The following is a 22,785-nucleotide window of genomic DNA, read 5'->3' on the forward strand; positions in this document are numbered from 1 at the left end:
TCCAGCAGCAAAATAAAAAATCCATCACGAAAATTTTTCTTAGCTACAAGGGGGTCATTAACTAGTTTCATAGCCTTTCTTGCAACCTTGTTAGTTACGAAGATATTAAGCCTTTTTAAAATAATATCTTGTATATTTTATTCTTTATTCCACTTCCTCTCCTCAAGAACCGTTCAAAAACGTATCAGTGTACCATTCCCCTGTATTTCAGTCCACCGTTTTCAGTGAGTTTTGGGTGAGTACAATGTACACGACAGAAGAGAAGGTGGAAATGCTACTCATCTGTGGACACTGTAAGTTAGAAGAACGGTAACTGCAATAATGTTTCCTTGTTAACAGAATGGGTAGGTGCGATACGGTACTGTAATACTACCCGACAAATTATTAGTGTTCTTTGCCTCCAGTGGCCGTAATAGGAAAAGTGTGATGATGTTACAGTAAACAGGTACAGTAGCGACTAAGGAAAATACATCGCACTGCAAGACAGTTTTGCATTTACTATCAAGTGGTTCAGAGTGTCCCTGTGACATACTAGAATAAAAACTGAGTACAAGCCGAACGAAGTGCTCTCACCCTCAGGTGCAATAATATTACTGTCAAATAATACCACTATATATGTTGTATACAGTATTTGTAGTCCTTGCTTAAAAACTTCATCGTCATCAGTTTTTCTTTTATTGTGGCTGTAGGCAGGTGCAAGGTTACTTAGGAAGGCAGAACTCTACAGACAGTTATACCTTGACAAGAATCCACCTTCGTATAGGATGTTTTCTCGTCGTTCTAACGCTTCAAGAAATAGGAAGTTTAAGCCCAAACTTACATTCTTCCGCTGGAGTGCACTGTTCTCACACAGACATTCAACCGAAGACGTTTTACAGAATGGACGGACTGTCAACATCAGCAATTGGACCAGTTACGTTACCCAGAATATGTGTCCTATGTGCTAGTACAGGGATTCAAAATTAATTTCGTGTTATGCTTTTAGTAACGTCATTTTTACTCACTGAAAAGATCTTGATGAGAGAAGTGGATTTCTGAACAGCAAATAGAGGGCTATTTAAAATAATTCGTTCTACTACTCATATCTTCTTTGTGAACAGAGTTACAATAAAATCTATGATGCTGACCTGATAGCTAAACACCATTTGTTTCACACATTTTGGTCCGCAGCTCGTGGTCGTGCGGTAGCGTTCTCGCTTCCCACGCCCGGGTTCCCGGGTTCGATTGCCGGCGGGGTCAGGGATTTTCTCTGCCTCGTGATGACTGGGTGTTGTGTGCTGTCATTAGGTTAGTTAGGTTTAAGTAGTTGTAAGTTCTAGGGGACTGATGACCATAGATGCTAAGTCCCATAGTGCTCAGAGCTATTTGAACCATCACACATTTTGTACAATGCTTCTACACAAAAAGCTATTTTGGATGATCAAAATAAATGGAATACCCCATGTACAAGAAAGATTAATAAGATGCACTATATACAAAACTAAAACATCTACTAAACACGCTCACACACACACACACACACACACACACACACACACACATACAGTCATAGTTTTGTATGTAGAACAATAGATACTGTCCCAGGGAAATGTTAGTTCAATTCCCCAGTACCGATTGAGGTTTTCAGGAAGTTTTCTTTGGTCATAAGGCAAATTACGTAAGTGATAATCCCTTTCAATTTATTCCCGTATGGCGCTCCATCTGCTGCACTACAAACTTTCCTGGTATTAACTTGGAAGGAACCGCAACTCTATAGTCGGATGGATCTCAATCAATCCCTCCACTCCCTACTTCTTGCAGAAGAGAATGAAAAGTACAAATAACAGAAATATGACGTAGTTCTTCAGTGGCAAATTATTTCGTTATGAAGTACACTGCCGAAGTTGAAATATCTCAACAAAAAGTAAATTTTCTTTTGTAGCAGTGTCCAGAAGATATAGGCAAATCCTAGGATAGCGTTTTGAAGTAATTAACTTGTGCCAATTTCCCTCATCAGTGAATTTAGCAGTTTTTTTGGAAGTAACTGAAAAATAATGAGGGCCTATGTTTTATCACGGATTACTTGGGTAAAGGAGAAGCAGAGACCATAGATGATGTTGCGCCACAGAATAATACTCCTGGCCCATATTTAAAAATGCCCTGGCAGTGCCAGACGCAGAGCAGAGAGAATGAATGACCAAGTGGGATGCCAGCGAGAGAGAAATAGTGATATAGTAGCACTAAATACACAGGCTGTTTCCAGTCTTTCGCAGAGAGCCCGTGACATAACGCTCCATGACCACGGCTACTTCATGCAGAGCTATTCACTGCCTTTCTGGAGTTCAGTCTATGTCATCAACGATATCACCGTAGTAGTGTGCTAGCTGTGCTCCTTGTGACTACACAAGCTATTGCATCCGTGCTGGGGCTAATGTCTATGACGTCGCGATGTGCTAAGTGTGTGCCTTTCTCGCCACAGCAGTCAAGAATGCGAGATGAGCTGACGTCAGCGCATATCAGCGTGGCCAGAGTCCTACTCCCAGTCACACTGATGGCAGCTGTAATGGAGGAATCTGTGTATCTATGATCGGCGAATGACCATTCTGATAACAATGTCCCATTAGCACCTTCAGACGTTCGACAGATCCTCGTAACCACATTTGGCACAATGCTATTCTGACAACTGTAGAGGCCACTGCTCTGGCCCTCTACAATGACACCACAATGTGGAAAATATGTAAAATGTTTTATTATTAACGGCAACGTCAAGGAAATAGTTTGTTATGAGAGGGAAAGATTGGAGGGTTCTGGAAGTACCTCCCACCCAAAATTGCAACAATAAGAACCTTTTACAACCTGTGCCGTTTGTGACTCAGATTGGTGTCCTTTATGTGTCCTGCAATATGTGGATGCATGTCTGATTGATTTTCCACTGCACGACTATATCACTGGCATTCAAAGCACATACTTCCTTTATCAACAAAGCATGAAATGTTCGAGCCAGTGTGTGACATTCGTGATGAAGAACAACAATATTTAAAATATCTTCGTGCACCTAAATCCACCACGTTCTCACTTTCTTAGTTTCAAACGTGCATTCTCACATGTGTCCTTTCCAAAAAAAAAATTCTCTTGTAATTCGGTCATAGACACCACAGGACGACTAGAAAGAGTGGATAGTGTCTTGAGAATAAGTTAAAAGCTGAACATCAACAAAAGTAAAACAAAGATAGTCAAGAATGGACTGATTAAAATAGGAAAAGCACAAAGAAGTAGGTAAGGTAATGAGACGCTAACAGTGGGAGAGAAATTTTGCTGTTTGAGCAGCAAAATAACTGAAGATGGGAGATACAAAGAGAACGTGAAGTGCAGACTTGCGATAGCAAGAAAAGATTTTCTGAAAAAGATAAAAATATAAACATCAAATAGCAATTTAAGTGTTAGGGAGCGTTTTTAGTAAGCGTTTGTCTATCGTGTAAACTTGTACGGAAGTGAAACGCAGACGATAGACAGCACAACAAGTAGCGAATAAACGGTTAGAAAATGTTTCGCAGACGACTGCTATTGGTGTGTTTAGTACAGCGGTTAACTAATGAAGATTATTCAGTCGTATTTGGGAGAAAAGAGCTTTATGGGAAAATAGATTAAAAGAAGGGTTGATAAGAGTCGTCCTGGGGCATCAAGGAACAGTTAATTATGTAATTAATGGAGGTTTGGAGTTTAAAACGTGTATTGGAAAACTAAGGTTTGACTACATAAAAAAAGTTAAAGTTTATGAGGCAGTTATGCAGAGACTAGCAGAGAGCTGATAAGGTCGGAGTACTGCATCAGACAAGATTTTGTCCTGAAGATCGCTGCAGCAGCAGCTACTTACTCAAGGGTGTCAACAATTCCCTCACCCATGCCGAACATATCGGCCTCATTGAATTCCAGGTTAAGAAACACTGGACGATCCGGTGTGTCCTTAATGCTGATCTGCGTGAAGTGCATCGGGTCGATAGATGGCAGCCCCAGACTCGGAATTCCTGGAAACAAAACACGTATGAGAACGGATAGGCAGATGCGCTGCACTACTGCCACTTACATATATGAAGCAGACAGGACAGATGGATATGATCAACAACATCTTATCTTTTTGATTCGCTGCACTTGACTCACTCCTACAAGTCAGAGCAAAACACTAAATAGAAAGCAACAATCAAGACATTTGATTACATTTGCAAATCAGTGGTTCTACGCAAAGTACTACAAAAACCATTAGCGTAACAGTTCAGTTACGCCAGAGGTCGATGTTGATTTGGGGAGCCATATCGTGGTATTCAGTGGTTACTATGCACGGCCTCACTACAACCAAGGATTACCTGACTGTTTTGATTGATCAGGTTGTAACATTATAGACGTAGTATGGACAGATTAATTATCGACTTCTGGACCAGATTTCCGATATAGAGAAGATGTATATCTGACCACTTTATCCTTCCATATATAACATTTCTGTAGATAACACAGGTAGGCACTCCGTAAGGACTATATTCAAGAAATAATCAGTAAAGAAGATTTTACTATCGAAAATTTTTATCAAAGTGAGCTTACAACTAAATTTGCAAATGAACTATTCTCCAGAAACGTAAATTACAATGTACATTTTACATGTAACCATATCTCTGAATGTTAATAACATGGAATTGACGATTTTCTTTCAATAACAATGACGAAACTAACGAACAGTAAAATTATGTTAAATTTCAAATAAAATAATCGTCTGGAACTTCCTATCACGTCCGAAACCTTAGGAGACAGGGACCATAAAAATACTTTTCAGTTTACGCGACTTCTTTCCAAATAGAAAATATCCAAATTTGAATGCGGAAATTGTGTCATAATTTTGAATTCAGAGATATATGTGATTCACGGAACTATTCCCGCCAAAATTCTAGGTACAATTTGTTATTCTAGACAATACGATCCATATAACTTATTAGTAGGAAGACACAAAACAACAAATCACGTCTTTGACGACCAAAGCAGAAAACACATCCTAGTTAAATTATGCGAACCTTCGTCAATACAACATATACACTGAAGGGCAAAAAATCTGTTACACATAACTAATATCGTATAGGGCCCCGCGAGCAAGCAGAAGTGCCGCAGCACGACGTGGTATGGAATCGACTAACGTCTGAAGTAGTGTTGGAAGGAATTAACACAATCAACCTTGCAGATAAATCCGTAAGAGTACGAGGAGTGGAGATCCCATCTGAACAGCACGTTGCAAGGCACCACAGATACATTCGATAATGTTCCTGTCTGGGGATTTTGGTGACCAGAGGAAGTATTTGAAATCAGGAATGGTCCTGGAGCCACTTTGCAGCAATTCTTGACGTGTGGGGTGTCGAATTGTCCTGCTGGAACTGCTGAAGTCCGAAAGCTCAATCGACATAAATGGATGCAGGTGATCAAACAGGAAGCTTACGCACATTTCACCTGTCAGAGTCATATCTAGTCGTATCATGGGTCCCATATAACTCCAGCTACAGACGTCCCACACCATTACAGAACCTCCTCCAGCTTGAACAGTCCACAGCTGACATGCAGGGTCCATGGATTCATGAGGTTGTCTCCATAGCCGTACACGTCCATCTGCTCGACACAATTTGAAACGAGACTCGTCCGACTATACAACATGTTTCCAGTCATCAACAGTCCAATGTCGATACTGACGGGCCCAGAGGAGACGTAAAGTTTTGTGTCGCGCAGACATCGAGGGTACACGAGTGGGCCTTCGGCTCCGAAAGCCCATATCGGCGATGTTTTGTTGAATGGTTCTCACGCTGACACTTGTTGATGGCCAAGCACTGAAATCTGCAGCAATTTGTGGAAGGATTGCACTTCTGTCATGATGAACGATACTCTTCATTCTTGCAGGATCTTTCTCCAGCCGCAGCGATGTCCGAGATTTGGTTTTCTTATCGGAGTCCTGATATTTCCGGTACATTCGTGATACGGTCGTACGGGAAGCTCCCCTTCGTACTTCGGAGATGCTGTCTCCAATTACTCGAGCGCCGACTATAACATCAAACTTACTTAAATCTTGATAACCTGCCATTGTAGCAGCAGTAACCAATCTAACAACTGCGCCAGATACTTGTCTTATATAGCCGTTGCTTACCGCAGCGCCATATTCTGTATGTTTACCTATCTCTGTATTTGAATGCGCATGCCTATACCAGTTTCTTTGGCGCTTCATTGTAATTTCATATTCTCATGAATAAGTGCAAGTAACGCCTGTAAGCTTTATTCACAACCTATATGTTTTGTATTTTACTTTTATTGTAATGTTACAAACCTGTCTCGGAAATGTAAACGAAACAGAGACTAATAACTGGAGCCTAAACTTGGAGGTTTTTCAAGGTACTTTACTGCTCGAAGTATACGCTTCTCTTCGTTTTCTAGTATCCTAGAAAGCAGTCGTGTACTAAGAGAGCCCTGTGAAGTATTTCATCACCATAACGAATGGATGACAATAATTGTACTAAATGACAAAAACGTAACTTAGTTAGAAACTAAGGCTTCTATGCACTTTGTTCACATTTAAACGTCACTGTATATGTTCGGAATTAGGCTATGGCATGTTAAATATACATGCCATCATTGGTGATAATGTGTCGCAGGTAAATAGCGAAATTCTGCATGACTCACTGAAGTGTCGGAAAATCGATGCTGTCGATGATCTCCTAAATGGCTGTTTTCAGTTCAGAAATGGCTTTGGGGCTATTTCTGTGCACCTTGTCTTTAATTTATTCCCACAAAAAGGAGTCGCATGTTCTGGCGCTGCAGTCCGGAACCGCGGGACTGCTACGGTCGCAGGTTCGAATCCTGCCTCGGGCATGGGTGTGTGTGATGTCCTTAGGTTAGTTAGGTTTAAGTAGTTCTAAGTTCTAGGGGACTTATGACAAAAGATGTTGAGTCCCATAGTGCTCAGAGTCATTTGAACCATTTGGAGTCGCATGTGCTCAGATCCGGAGAATGTGTCGGCCAATCGAGGCCCATGCCAGAGGCCTCTTTGTACCGCAGAGCCAGAATGCGGCCCCCAAAGTGCACCTGCGGGACACAAAACACTCTCCTGCTCCGTTTGAGTCGTGCACCCTCTAGCATGAACCACATCTAGTCGAAATTAGGGTCACTTTGGATAAGGGGGATGAAATCATCTTCCAAAACCTTCACGTACTGTTCGACCGTACCGTCCCGTCATGCAATATCGCACAGAAGGAGATTTTCACTCTGCAGCGGAGTGTGCGCTGATAAAAAACTTCCTGGCACATTAAAACTGTGTGCCCAGCCGAGACTTTCTCGGGAAAGTGCTCTACCATCTGAGCTACCCAAGCACGACTCACTACCCGTCCTCACAGCTTCAATTCTGCCGGTAACTCGTCACCTACTTTCCAAACTTCACAGAAACTCTTCTGAGAACTTTGCAGAACTAGCACTCCTGGAACAAAGGATATTGTGGAGACATGGCTTAGCCACAAGCCTGGGGAATGTTTCCAGAATGAGATTTTCACTCTGCATCGGAGTGTGCGCTGTTAAGAAACTTACTGGCATATTAAAACTGTGTGCCCGACCGAAACTCGAACTTGGGACCTTTTTCTTTTGCGGGCAAGTGCTCTACCATCTGAGCTACCCAAGCACGACTCACGACCCGTTAAATTCACGTATGAATGACTGCTTAAATGCATCTGCGCATGTTATAATTAGTCTTATCATGTTATTGAGGTTTTCAGAGAAGTGATATGATGGTGGCTGTGGTATAGGGAATTTTTGTTACTATTTTTCGTGGTAGAACTGACTTTAATATTTAAGCGTCTGTAAAGTCAGGTATATCAGCACTTCCGTGTCACGTTGCAGTGGTTCAATCATACCCATAACCATTCAGTGTGAACTTCTTCGTAAATATTCAATACCTCTGATATATCCTGTTTGTATTATTTCCCTACACTTCTAGGATGGGTCACATGAATATTTTTCAAATAGTCTCTATTAGATATTGATTGAAGTTTGCCGCCTTCTTTACTCTGTACTGCAAATATCTGATGTTACGAATTCATATGCCGACGAATTGTCAGGCACAGGTGATTTGCAAAGGGTACTCCATTAGAAAAGTTTTTAAGTGCACAATTTCCCGTTTCTGAACATTTATAAGGTTCCAATCTTTGCACCGCTTTGAAATCTTCCCAAAATCTTACAATAATAAGAGCTGTTTTATATAGACCCTGAGAAAGCTAAGTAGAAAAAACACCGGCGCATGACATCCAAGAACTGCACGAGGAAGTCCGCTTCACGCTACTGCTCCACCTGTCTCTTATGTAATTTCGACTATTGGGAGGGGGAAGTAAAAATAATAGTCTACATTCGTGAAATGCATCACTGCCTCGACAAAAGTTACCTTGTCTCAGAATTGGTCTGGAATCCATGAGAGCATTCTTCAAGCAGCCGCTGAAGTCTGGGTCAGTCTGCTTGCATGTTTTCATCGATGGTGCTGTAATGAAACAAGAATTCATTAGTGCACTATTTTACGTATCTAAAACACGTCGTATCACAAATAAAACGACGAAACACCTATTGGATGTGGGCTGTCAACCGTCGCAAACATTTTTTGTAATTTCTCTGCTACTTTATTGAAACCACTTTTTTTTATTTCAAGAACTTGAACTGCAGTCGTAACATATACAAGAAATGCTTCTAAATCTGTGAACATTATAGGGCTCGGTACTCATTGCACTGGTGTCAGGGCATATACAGGTATGAAGATGTACAGCCATGAGCTATAGCTGAATGGTAATAATTATGTACCAATTTTTCGGGATTGTATGTCACTGATTCAGGGGATAAATATCTACTGTCTGAAAAGGAAGCTGTTCAGGCATGTGGCAAAGTTTCATGTGTACAGACGCTTTTCTTTATACTTTCAGTTTCTTGTGATTTTGCGCTAGGCTTGCAGTTTAATGTTGTTTCTATTCTAGAGCTCGGCAGTAGATTTAAAATTGGGAGTACTTTGGAGAAGGTAACGATAACCTCCGGAAACCTTGACGATACAGGGGAACTGGAACTGTTCTGAGGCAATTTGTGTCAGAAAAAAATATTAGGCCAATTGTAAGTATCGGAGTACAGGACCGTAATAATTAAACTTAAGCTACTTGAGATAGCCCCGATGGAAACGAGTGATCGTAGGACAATAAGACATTGTGGAAACATTTGTAAGAACATTCGGAAAATAAATAACTAATAAACTGTTGAAAGGAACACATTTTAATTTCCTCATTACAGAGTAACATGCGTACCATGTATGAGCCTCAGGTCACAATCGTTGCTCGATGTGACGATCATCTGCGTGCAGGACAGTCTGGGACTGCAGCAGAGACTGCCCTACTGCTCTCCTAAATTTTTAATGTGGGGTGTTGACGACGGAATATTCAGCTGTCGTGGCACAGCTTGTGCACTGCTTCAAGACCCTATATTGCGTCCAGCATTCTCATCCACGTCAGCACTAATTTCTTCAACAAACTTTGCTGGAATAGGCCTTTTCTAGCGTCACTTTACAAATCACCAGTTAATTGGAACTTAGGAATCATATTTTTCAACCCCGATGTGGAGAGAAAACCTCTCTGTAAGCCATTAAAGTGTCGACACTGGCGAATAGCAGCTGCACTACTGCTTTTGTTTTGGTAAAACAGCTTTACCAGTAAAACCTAGACCCCTTGTCCAGGCCCTTATTGACTGTGTGGAACTATAGTACACCCTGGTGCCTCTGTTTGACCCCTACGTCGCCATACCAGTGCTGGTGCCTAACGGCATGTCATGACACTAACACTACGAGAGACGTTCAATCAGAATTGTGACACATGTTTTTCTTGCCCTACGTCGGTTGAAAAATGCAGAGTTTCTTGTGGAACTTCGTCGAATACTGGCACTTCAGCCCCTACACCAATGGTTCCCAAGCTGAGTGCAATTAGACATTAGCTCGTACCACCGCCCTCCCACCTTCCCCTCCCGTCTCTTGTCACTGTCCCCCACATTATCACCAACATTAGCATCTAACTATTCTGTAGAATAATGGCTTTTGTTGGAACACTTTTGTTTTTAAAATGACGAAATATGACCGGTATTTACATTGTGTGTGTATGTGTGTTTGTATGCGAGAGAGAGAGAGAGAGAGAGAGGGAGAGAGAGAGAGGGAGAGAGAGAGAGAGAGGGAGAGAGAGAGATAGAGAGAGAGAGAGAGAGAGAGAGAGAGAGAGAGAGAGAAAGAAAAGAGAGACAGTGAGCGAGAGAGAGAGAAGAGAGACAATGAATGAGGAAGGAATTCGAGGTGCATAGTACTTACTCCCCACAACTCCGTCTCAGACAAGAAATCTAACTAATCACAGTGAAGGCAGACACTTCCTATGTATTACTTCTCTCCACTGCGTCACTTGGGTGAATTGCACACTGCAACCCCAATGAAACCCAACCAACCTAAAATGTGTGCACCATAGTTACTGTTCGTAAGTCACTTGATTGCTGCACGCCTTACTTCTAACTGGCAAATATTGGAAGACTTCAGGCTGTTAATCCTTTGTGTCTGACCGCAGGAACACAGTAATAGTAATAATAATAATAATAAAATATACAGCGCTACGGTAGGCCTTGCATAGTAACAGCTATGTCGTGCTGTCAATTAATTCATTTACCTCTTTCGAAGCGAGTAGTGAAGCAATTTCTAGACTACTATCTACAACTTGGAGAAGACATTATCTTGAGATATTCAACATTTGTTAGGTATATGCCTCATTTTTACCATCATCGATGCATGGGATAAAGCACAACGTATGTGTGGTGTGGACTGAGGAAGGAATCTCTAGCTACCAAAGCATTAATGCTACTAACTGCGAAAGTATCCGCCCCTGGTAGCTGCGTCGTATGCCGGCACGGTAGCTCAGCGTGTGTCAACGCGACGGAATGTCATACCTAACGGCCCAGGTCCGATTCCCGGCTGGGTCGGAGATTTTCTCCGCTCAGGGACTGGGTGTTGTGTTGTCTTCATCATCATCATTTCATCCCCATCGACACGCAAGTCGCCAAAGTGGTGTCAACCCGAAAGACTTGCACGAGGCGAACGGTCTACCCGACGGGAGGCCCTAGTGACACGTCATTTACATTTTACTGCGAAACTTATATAATCAACATTGTTGTCCTAAAAATTGTGATAATAGCAATGATCTTTTCGAAATAATTTAGTTTCATGACTGAAACAGATTCGAATAATTTATTTTTTAACCCTCAGAAAATTTCATTTCATCCCTTACGGGGTTATTGCTCCCACGTTGAGAACCACTGGCGCTATATTTTCATGAAGTTCCGATAGGTGGCGGCGCTACACGTAGCTTTTGAAACGGCTTCTGTAACAGAGGTGCTTTCAAAGCAGAGAGCTGAAACACTTTTGTCGGAAAACAAGAGCGTCGTGGGCGCTTGCAGAAAGTTTACAAAGATGTGAGAGTGAACGAAAGCACGGTGTCTTTGGGCGAGGCATCTGCCAACATGTCGACAAGATCGTGGAAAACCTGTCCGATCATTGCTATAAAGTTATGTATCAGTATGGTAAATAGTTTTCCGTCGACGCTGGCTCAAGTAGTGAAAGTATTATAATCGCTGTGGGGTGGGGGGTGGAAAGGAGAGGACCAGCAATTTATTACAAAATAAAATTGTAACGGAAAACATAGTTTATAAAACGACGAACATTCTGATAATATTACTTGATATTAAATACCTACGTAGGGACTTCAGAAAGTAAGATCGTTGTACACATTGATGATAGTACGTGTTTCGACTTCCCTGTAAACACAGTCCTGCTGCGGCACGAGTAACAGGAGCATCACAGCGCGAGTGAACTTGTTCTGTCTTAGTTAAGTGTTACCTACTCTCTGAAGTATCCTCACACTATGATTGTCTACAATATTCTCAAATGAGATCATAAGAATAGAAAAAAATCATAGCGATTTATAGGTACAACACTACTGGAAGCTGTGAGAACCTAGGGGCATCTGGCAAGGCGGATGACGGAAGAAGCAGAAATAGTCTTGAGTTTCGAAGAAAAATTGCTGTTGGCACACTTGATACCAGAAACAACCTTTAAACTTTATACCTTCCGCCAACACGTACAAAACTATTACGTCTGTCTGTTTGGCGAGGAATGATATTAACCGGTTTACGAAGGCCACAACATTTTTTTTTTTCTACGGCGAAGCGACAGCTATCACATGTCGACAAACAGACGCTGTAACATGCAATAATAAAGTAGAATCAAAGGGTTGTGTGCCGTACACGTAAATAAGTCTCCATAAATAGAAACTTTAAACTTCGTGCTTTCTCTGGACATACCGTTCTTTCATGGATCAGTTTATACAACGATTGTTTTAGCCGCACGGGATTAGCCGACCGGTCTAAGGCGCTGCAGTCATGGACTGTGCGGTTGGTCCCGGCGGAGATTCGAGTCCTCCCTTGGGCTTGGGTGTGTGTGTTTGTCCTTCGGGTAATTTAGGTTAAGTAGTGTGTAAGTTTAGGGACTGATGACCTTAGCAGTTAAGTCCCATAAGATTTCATACACATTTGAACACTTGACATTGTTTTATGCGACAACACAACGAAACCATGATATAAAGAGAGGAATGTGTTGTTCTATCTATGTCTACGAAACAATGCAAAGTCTGTTCCGTATATTTTCTAGTTTTAACGGATTGTGTGTAGTGCTTCCAAAAAGATAATATTTAATCAGCTAGGAATTTCCAGAATGAGATTTTCACTCTGCAGCGGAGTGTGCGCTGATATGAAACTCCGTGGCATATTGTATGCCGCACCGAGACTCGAATTCGGGACCTTTGCCTTTCGCGGGCAAATGCTCTACCATCTGAGCTACCCAAGCACGAATCACTCCGTCCTCACAGGTTTACTTCTGCCAGTACCTCGTCTCCCTACCTTCCAAAGTTTCAGCTAGAAATTTGCTTGAAACAGTGTGAGGTGTACCAAATGCAATAATCATTTTATTTTCGAAATATCTGTGATGTCATATCAGCGATTGAATTATTCAGATACCTCTGCACAGGACGAAACAATCATCCATTGACGTTAGACATCATGAACCTGGTATAAAAACTCACTAACAGGAATCAAGATGGAAGTCTATGTTGGGATAAAGCTCACAATGAAATGAAACAGCAGAGAGAGTAGCTACAGAAGCCCCTCGTCTCAGAAAGGGAAACACTTAGGAGCAGCAGCTGCAGATATATTAATCGGCGTCAAACCAATAATCTGAGAGACGTGGTACGCAGAATTCTGATAGTCATCCAATTACTTTCTCCGAGCGTACGCTATAATAAACCCAGTACTGGTGATTTGAGTTCTGGCGGGAGAAACGTCAGTTTATCAGAACATTTAAGAACATTAAAACACTCCTTACGTTCAACCATGGCTGATACACGAAACAACTTGCTCTTATGTGATAGCGGTAACCGACAGCATGCCAACCATTTCTCCTTTAGCTGTCCGAACAGATGTGATACTACAACTGCTGCAACATCGGGTCAACATGAGCTGCCCTCTACAACTTCTATAACAGTACTGCTACGTCGAAGAGACTTTACAGTATACTCATTTTTGACTGAGGTGCTGGTCCTCTTTTATTGTAAACATCATATAAGACCTGTGCGTAAGTCTCTGAAGTAAGTGGTTTGGGAGGTTTCAAGCTGTGCGTCTGTTTTGTGTGAATTTGTTTCCAGAAGGCATATATATGTCTTTATGACAATATGAGTCCCTACTCAAGTGCCAAATAAATTAAACAGAAAAGAACAAATGAACATTGAAAAGCTTCGTAATGTGTTTGTACGGGCTGCTTCATTACATCATTTGCAAACATTGTGGAACTGTAGCTTAAACATACAGAACCTTCACCTCTTGCGGAAAATTTTTCTTTTAACACGTCATTTGCTACGCAAACGAGTGGTCTTGTAGGTTCCGAGAATGAAATTGAAGAATTTTTACGTGGTCGTTCGGATAATTCATAACAGGCATTGAGCCTTCCTAAGGCTGACTGTTTCCCTACCACAGGAAACTATTTGTTCCTCTGGAGTGGGCCGTTACTTCTCGTGAAAAAGTAAGAGTGATTTTAGGCTTCAAACATACAACTGCTTCAAATAACCCGTCCCTTTTCATAACAAACTCTCAGCTGTTGTCATGGCGTTTAAGTTTTCGTTTTTGATTTCCACTTTATAAATTATTAGTAACACGTACGGACAGTCAGAACCACATATCGAAACAACTGAGCTATCCTAGTGGATTCAGCAGGTCGAAATACAGCGTGACCGCAAAGTCCGCTAAAATTGGAAAATGCTATAATTCACGGAATAATGTAAGTTGAGGTGTAAAACGTGACGCACGTGCCTAAAATGGCATGGGGTTTTTTGAACCCACAAGCGGGTGAAAAAACGGGCCAACAGATAAAACTGCAGAATTTGGGATACCGAAATTACTATAAGTGTCATAGAAACCGAACTGCATGACGACATCACGGTGAGGCGTGTATTTACCATGTTAGTCGTGATGACACCCTTTTTTTTTTTCGAGGAAATGCGGGCTGCTACTTATCAAACTACGTGTGCGATGTACACCAATAACGCATCGTCCCTAGCCTAGGTGATAAACACCTGCTGGAAGGTACGGCTTTTATGCAAGATGGCTCTCCACCCCTCATTAATACTCGTGTGAAAGATCTCTTGCACACATCGTTTGATGGGGATCTAGTGCCGATCCGCCACATTCGGTATGCTTGGCCTGACAGGTACCCACACCGTAATCTGTGTGATTGTTGGTTATGTGGTTACGTGTAGTCTTAAGTGTACCGCGATCGTCCGACATCTTAAGGGATGCTGAAAGACAACATCGTGTAGCAATTTCTCGCCACACCTTCTGATATGCTGTACAGTGATGTTCACAAAATTGTCCCTGAACTACAGGTATTGTTGATGATTGATGGCCGATATGGTGAGCATTTGCTATAAAGAACATCGTCTTTTTTGTGCTAATTATTGCTTTTGTATCATATGAAGAGCAGCCTGATGTTCTTTTTCTGCATTATTCTTTTGGTTTTGAATAAAACTATATGTCATTTCCAGCGTGTGTGTCAGTTTATACCTTTTGAGCTACATTATTCAGTGAATTACTGAATTTTCAAATGTATACAGACTTTTGGATCACCCTCTACATCGATTCAGACCATTAGTTCCACATACATGACTTTATTTTCATTGGTGTAAATTAACTAATTCCAAAGAAAACAAAAATGTTATCATCTGCGACAACCTATTATCACTCTATTTTTTTCCTTGAGACACGTCTCTGAGTACACGTAAAGTGTATACGACAATTACCCGTATCAGAGCTTCAGGGGGTTTTCTTTGACGTTTTCATGTTACGGCACTTACCTGTGGGACGCCATGGAAAGAGATGGGTATGATGCAAGTCGGATTGAAAGCAAACCACACGAATTTGCTGCGTAGTCTCTGCCATTGATGATTTGTCTAATACGTGGTTCTTGTGCACCTCTTTTCTTCATCATTACAATAAGAAAACAAAACTCGAACATCGTGCACTGTACTTAATATACGAGTACCCTCTAAGAACACATAATCAGTTGCTCCAACACGTCAGCCTATTCTAACTGGTTTCCACAGGTATAATGCACAATTTTTTACGGACACCGCTAGTGGATATTTAGTGACAAATATCGCCTAATCACGAAAAGCCACAATCCGATATAATTTCCAAGTGAAAGAAGGACGGAGCAAAGCGGAAAGAACGTTATTGATCTGGCTTGAATAGAATCAGAAGAACTGTTTGCAATTTCCCATTACGACCAAATTAAATTGGAAAGAACACATAGAAAATGTTGTGGGGAAGGCTAACCAAAGACTCCGTTTTATTGGCAGGACACTTAGAAAATGTAACAGATCTACTAAGGAGACTGTCTACACTACGCTTGTTCGCCCTTCATAGGGCGGAACGATCATCACGATAAAATAAGGGAAATCAGCTCTCGTACGGAAAGATATAGGTGTTCATTTTTCCCAAGCGCTATGCGAGATTGGAAAACAGGGAATTGTGACGGTGGTTCGGTGAACCTTCTGCTAGGCATTTAAATGTGATTTGCAGAGTATCCATGTAGATGTAGATGTAGATGTAGACAACAGATTTTCAAAGACATTGTGACCCTGCGATGAGATACAGCATCTACAATTAAGTCTCTCTTCGTCACATCGAATTGCTCTTTGAGGTGTTACAACACATAATGTATGTTCAGCAGGATAACACTTTAAACTAATCTAGAAGATGAAATTAATTTTCGTTCAATTGCGTTTTGTTTCTCTATCAGGTAGTTTACGCACTTTGTTACTATATTCACATGTATCTAGCTGGGCGTAAATGGTAGAGAAACACATTTTCCGCGATAATTTTTAAGGCGATGGGTATCAGAAGTTGGCATGAGATGCCTTTCCAAATGTTATCTACCTTGAAACTTCATGGCAAATTAAAACTGTGTACCGGAACTGAGGACCTTTGCCTTCCGCGGGCAAGTGCTCAATATCTGAGCTACCTAAGCGCGATTCACGACCCGCTCTCACAGGAGACGAGGTATTGGTGGAATTAAAGCTGTGAGGAAGGGTCGTGAGTCGTGCTTAGGTAGCTCAGATAGTAGAGAACTTGCCCAAGCAAGTAAATAGGCCCCGAGCTCGAATCTCGGTTCGGCAAACTGGTCTGCAAATAAAGTAGTTTAAAACAGAAAGGAAGTTCCGCATCAGCGCACACTCCGCTGGAGTGTGAAAACTTCGTTCTGGTTATCTACTTTATTTGCAGACCAGTTTGGACAAGTTTGCTTCCATTATCCGACGAGCACCAAGCCATACACAAGAGAGCCGCTGCTCAAAGCACTGAGGGATCGGTCTCGTGTAGTGGTCGACAAGCAACCACGATCTTAAATCAGTGCAGCGTGGCTTACGGAAACGGAAAAGTAAATTTCGGAAAAATACTTTTGTAGCTGTTCGGTGCGTTCTTCTGCTCTACAAAATACACTACTAGCCATTAAAATTGCTACACCAAGAAGAAATGCAGATGATAAACAGGTATTCATTGGACAAATATATTAGAACTGACATGTGATTACATTTTCACGCAGTTTGGGTGCATAGATCCTGAGAAATCAGTACCCAGAACAACCACCTCTGGGCGTAATAGCGGCCTTGATACGCCTGGGCATTTAGTCAAACATGGCTTGCATGGCGTGTGCAGCTACCGCTGCCCATGCAGCTTCAATACGATAGCACAGTTCATCAAGAGTAGTGACTGGCATATTGTGACGAGCCAGTTGCTCGGCCACCATTGATAAGACGTTTCCAATTGGTAAGCGATCTGAAGAATGTGCTGGCCAGGGCAGCAGTCGAACATTTCCTGTATCCAGAAAGGTCCATAGAGGACCTGCAATACGCGGTCGTGCATTATCCTGCTGAAATGTAGGGTTTCGCAGGGATCGAATGAAGGGTAGAGCAACGGCTGGTAACACATCTGAAATGGAACGTCCACTGTTCAAAGTGCCGTCAATGCGAACAAGAGGTAACCCAGACGTGTAACCAATGGCACCACATACCATCACGCCGGGTGATACGCCAGTATGGCGATGACGAATACACGCTTCCAATGTGCGTTCACCGCGATGACGCCAAACACGGATGCGACCATCATGATTCTGTGAACAGAAGCTGGATTAATCCAAAAAAATGACGTTTTGCCATTCGTGAACCCAGGTTCGTCGTTGAGTACACCATCGCAGGCACTCCTGTCTGTGATGCAGCGTCAAGAGTAACCGCAGCCATGGTCTCCGAGCTGATAGTCCCTGCTGCTGCAAGCGTCGTCGAACTGTTCGTGCAGATGGTTGTTGTCTTGCAAACGTCCCCATCTATTGAATCAGGGATCGAGACGTGACTGCATGATCCGTTACAGCCATGCGGATAAGATGCCTGTCATCTCGACTGATAGTGATACGAGGCCGTTGGGATCCAGCACGGCTTTCCGTATTACCCTCCATATTCTGCTAACAGTTATTGGATTCGACCAATGCTAGCAGCAATGTCGCGATACGATAAAACGCAATCGCGATAAGCTACAAGCCGACCTTTATCAAAGTCGAAAACGTGATGGTACGCATTTCTCCTGCTTATACGTTTCACCAGGTAACGCCGGTCAACTGCTGTTTGTGTATGAGAAATCGGTTGGAAACTTTCCTTAAGTCAGCACGTTGTAGGTGTCGCCGCCGGCGCCAACCTTGTGTAAATGCTCTGAAAAGCTAATCATTTGCATATCACAGCATCTTCTTCCTGTCGGTTAAATTTCGCGTCTGTAGCACGTTATCTTCGTGGTGTAGCAATTTTAATGGCCAGTAGTGTATTAAGTACTTAGAGAAGTTGGAAACTGTAGATCAATAAAACTGTGTAATCGCAAAGAGGTAAACATTTTCTTCACTGAAATAATAATATAACAAATGCCAATAAGAAGATTTGCAGAAAACATAGCATAAGGGGCGATTAAAAAGTTTCCGTTTGAGAGCGTTGGTGCAGCGTATATACACCGTAGAGCGACACCAATACGGGTATATGAGCACCGACATTTAGGAAACGGATTAATGTGGCATTCATGTTTCTCCAAGGGGCCTGCGGTTGAAACGAATTATTGCGACGTTTTTGCCAAATACGTTGAAATACGACCAGCGTGCTGCTACTCTTTCCTTGGCTGCTGATGGACGAATTAAGAATATAGATGGGGCAGAACATCTCTCTAAAACCCTAGTTGTGGAATCAAGGGCCAAATTTATGATAACGCACGTCCCCATGTGACAAATTTCCTAAAGTGGGAGACACTCGAGCACCAGGCGAATCTCACGATCTCTCTCCGCCGGCCGCTGTGGGCGAGCGGCTCTAGGCGCTTCAGTCTGGAACCGCGCTGCTGGTATGGTCGGAGGTTCGAGTCCTGCCTCGGCCATGGATGTGTGTGATGTCCTTAGGTTTGTCGTTCTAAGACTAGGGGACTGATGACCTCAGATGTTAAATCCCATAGTGCTTAGAGCCATCTGAACTTTGCTCTCTCTTCGTGCGATTAACATGCCTTCAGTCCCTTAAAAGTTTCGACGATCTCTGTCGTAAAAATATGTACAGCAGGCAATTACGGACATCTTGATGTAGCACGATACGGTATTTACCAGACTTGTATCTTCAACCTGGTTCGTCCGTGTGATGATTACCTCAAAGCCCTCATCGATTTTGCCTCGGTGGCATACTGGTTCTGCACTGTACGGCCTTCGAACGGAAACGTTTTGATCGACCCTTATACCATAGGCAAAGGTTCTCAGGCATGTGCCATGTTCCTTGACTTCAGGAAGGATTCTATACAGTTCCGTATTGTGGTATTGAGAAGAATGTACAGGCTTACCGGGTATCGGAGCAGATTTTTGGTTAGATACAGGAGTTTCTTACGGCATGAACACGTATTTCTTAACTACAAAAATTCGAGAAAGATAAACATACATTTCGGGATTACGATATGGAGTTAGAGGACCGCTGTTATTGACATTTTCTGATAATGATAAAGTAGATCATGTTTGCGTATCCGAGACGCTATTCACGCACAATGCTGCTGTCTGTAGGACGGTTGCATCTCCCAGAGTACTACATCAAAATGACAGAAAAACCTGCGCAGGTTCGACGCTTGGTGCAGGGACGACGAGATCGTCTGCTGTCCGACTACACTATTGACTACAAATTACTGGAAAGAGTAACTAGCGTAGAATTCCTGTAATAGCAGCAACCGTCCAGAGTGACAGAAAGTGGAATGACCAGATAAAACACATATGGCCCCTTATATGTAAATTGAAGTTGCAGGGGGGGGGGGGGGGGGAAGGAAAGGAAACGGGTTAGCGACATCAGCTGTATTCAGACGTTACACAGAATCAGCGAAGTCGAGTGAAAACGTGTGCCACACCGGGATTCGAACCCGGGATCTTCTGCTTACAAGGTGGATGCGTTAACCACTGTGTCACCCGGAACACAGTGTTCATCACAACTGCTGGGGTTATCTCGGTAGGCCTCAAGGCCAACCGAGTCTCCCACCGAGCGCCACGGATCCATAGTCCATGTCCATTTCCTCCATGCTCGCTACTCACATTCCCACAGGAGGTCTGACGTGCATCCGCACTGGAGAAGTTTGATCCATTGCCCAGCTAGCCGAAGCATTTGTATGAAAGTGTGGCATCTGTTCTTTCGGATATGTCCGAAAGACCAGACACTAAGCATTCATATAAATATAGTCCCGCCAAATAGTAGATAATCCTTTCAAAAGGTGGGGTAGAAGATTTTATTTTACTAAATGTCTTTATTTTACTATATGGCTCCAAAGATTGGAAAACTAACTTTTTTCAACAGAATTTATATTGCCTAAACTCTCTGTAGTCAAAATGCTTTCAAAATAAAGGACTCTATTCAGTTTTCTTCTTCAAAAAATATCAATCTCTTATGCTCGTAGAGCTTTGGCATCTATTCACTTTTTAAAAGAGCAGAAAATTCTATGCAAATTTGACTATTACGACTTCCTTCATTACCCTCCTTCAGTACCAAGCAGTGGCAAAGTTTGTCAAAAAATATGTTTTTAAAATTTTGTGTGATAGGCAAAATACCTAGTTCTTGAGCACTTTTATTTCGGTTTCTGTTTATATAGTAGATATATAACATACATAATGTTATATATTGGAATTGAATGTTTCACTTTGCAGTATTCAATTACTCCATGTGCAGTTGGATGATTCCTGGGCATCCATATATTGTGATTGGTACTTCAACACGACATAATTTACTCATTATGTTATGTTGATAAGGTTATCATCTCCAAGGAGATGATAACCTTATCAACTTCTTTATCTACGTGTGAATGGTCGACTGGAAAACCAAAAAGGTTGGTAAGCATAAATCTCCACTGCTTTGACAGAAAATTTAACTATTATTAAATTAAATAGGAGAACGGAAATAGGTAGCTAATTGCGCTTGTATAAAGAAACCATACAATATAAATGACTCGTAGATGGCAATATTATTAAGAAGGCATTAACATTTACTAACACTTGTTAATACCACTTCTGTATGCCTAATAATTCTGACGGTGTTTTGCAGTTTTTACAATTAATATCACTGCAGTTGTAGCAAATGGCAGAATTTCTCAAACCTCCACTAAAGATCAACTTAAGCACGAAACAAGGTGAAGAACTGACTAATGTGTCGGGTCTTGGTTTATGGCCTGAGACCGTTGTTAGTGTGAGTTCAGCCCCATTTCTCAGGAGGTTCAAAGTTTCCCATCCAACGAACTAAATGTAAGCGTTCTAGAAATAATAGGGAAGGAAAAGTTTATATGTGGATGGACTGTGGATGACAGCGGAATGAGGCAGTCGCAAGTGGAGAAACGTTAGATACGTTATGTTTTTCGACAAGTCAGGTGTGAGGGAATCAGTTATTGAAGCGAAACTGGGTGGATTCTGAAACTCTGCATGTAGATCACAGAGTTGTGTGAAATAGAAATATGGTCGAATGGAAATTCGGAGATGAAGAAACTGGACGGTGTAAAAATTTAGTGCTAAAAATATATGTTAAATTTTAAGGTGGTAAACAGCGAATTAAATGTACACGTTCTAGAAATAGTAAGCGAGGGAAAGTGTACATAAAATACTCTTATACTTAGGAAGGATAGGACACCCTTTTAATGTTTCATAGCACGAAATCTGATACTGAGACCTTAGAAGTTGATAATAAACGAAATGTCAACAAGTGCAAATATTCATGGCACAGGAATGTAGGTAGACGCGTTAGCACAACGCCTGTGCGTTCTCAGACATGCACAATAAGCACTCACGTAGCTGAGCGGCGCCGGCGTATGCGACAAGCAGCAGCACAAACAGCGGCATTGTTGACCCCATGGCGCCTGGAACTGGAAACCGACCTCTGGAGCTGGAGGATGGCGTGTGGCGTTGGCGGCACACCGGTTCTTGTTTTTAAAGATTCCGTTCTCAAGGGCAACTACACCCACCGTGTAGCCGTGACGTCGCCGCACGCATGCAGACTCTTCTGTGCTCGGGAGACAGCTGTAGAAGAGAAGGTCGTAGGTAATGTTTAGCCTGAGCTATCGACGATCCGATACGTACAGGCTACAACGTTCCCGATATCCTCACCCTTACTCCCAAATGGAGCCTGAGGCGTTCGCGACGCTGTCGTACGATATGCTAGCCAACTTGTTCACATCAATTCACATCAACAGATAAGCATCGGCGCGGTGTCTCAAGTCAATAATAACACCGCTAAACGAAATTTTAGGCAACATCACAACAAAGTTTTTCCTAATCGTTCGCCTTGCAAGTATGCATTGCCTGACTGATATAAACAAAACTAACTACATGTTCAAACGTATTAGAGGATTCTGCCTCCAAGCCACTTACAAAGAGTTGGGCTCCTAAGGAGGAACCACCTGACAACAAGAAATTCTCACATCGAATGGAAATAGGAGGAAAAACACAATACAGAATAGAAGCAACTGGCCACCGTCTGGGAGCTGTGTGGAAATACATAACCCTCAAATACGTACATAAGACGTTACATCCACGTGTTAAGAATAATATTGCAAGAAATGAAAAGCTCCACG

General features: G+C 42.2%; 1 protein-coding gene across 1 annotated transcript in view; it reads right to left on the reverse strand.

Annotated features, from left to right (window-relative positions):
- The window catches only part of LOC126100781 (protein takeout-like), a 33,738-nt gene extending 11,606 nt beyond the window's left edge, over positions 1-22,132 (reverse strand). Inside the window, exons 1-3 of the mRNA XM_049911403.1 lie at positions 22,003-22,132; positions 8,423-8,515; positions 3,854-4,004 (exon numbers count right to left, since the gene is read on the reverse strand). Coding sequence (XP_049767360.1) covers positions 3,854-4,004; positions 8,423-8,515; positions 22,003-22,066 — 308 coding nt within the window. The 5' untranslated portion in view covers positions 22,067-22,132. The remainder of the gene's footprint in view (positions 1-3,853; positions 4,005-8,422; positions 8,516-22,002) is intronic.
- Positions 22,133-22,785: the final 653 nt, after the last annotated feature.

The sequence above is a fragment of the Schistocerca cancellata genome, chromosome 9 (assembly GCF_023864275.1).
Source record: "Schistocerca cancellata isolate TAMUIC-IGC-003103 chromosome 9, iqSchCanc2.1, whole genome shotgun sequence".
NCBI classification, from domain to species: Eukaryota; Metazoa; Arthropoda; class Insecta; order Orthoptera; family Acrididae; genus Schistocerca; species Schistocerca cancellata.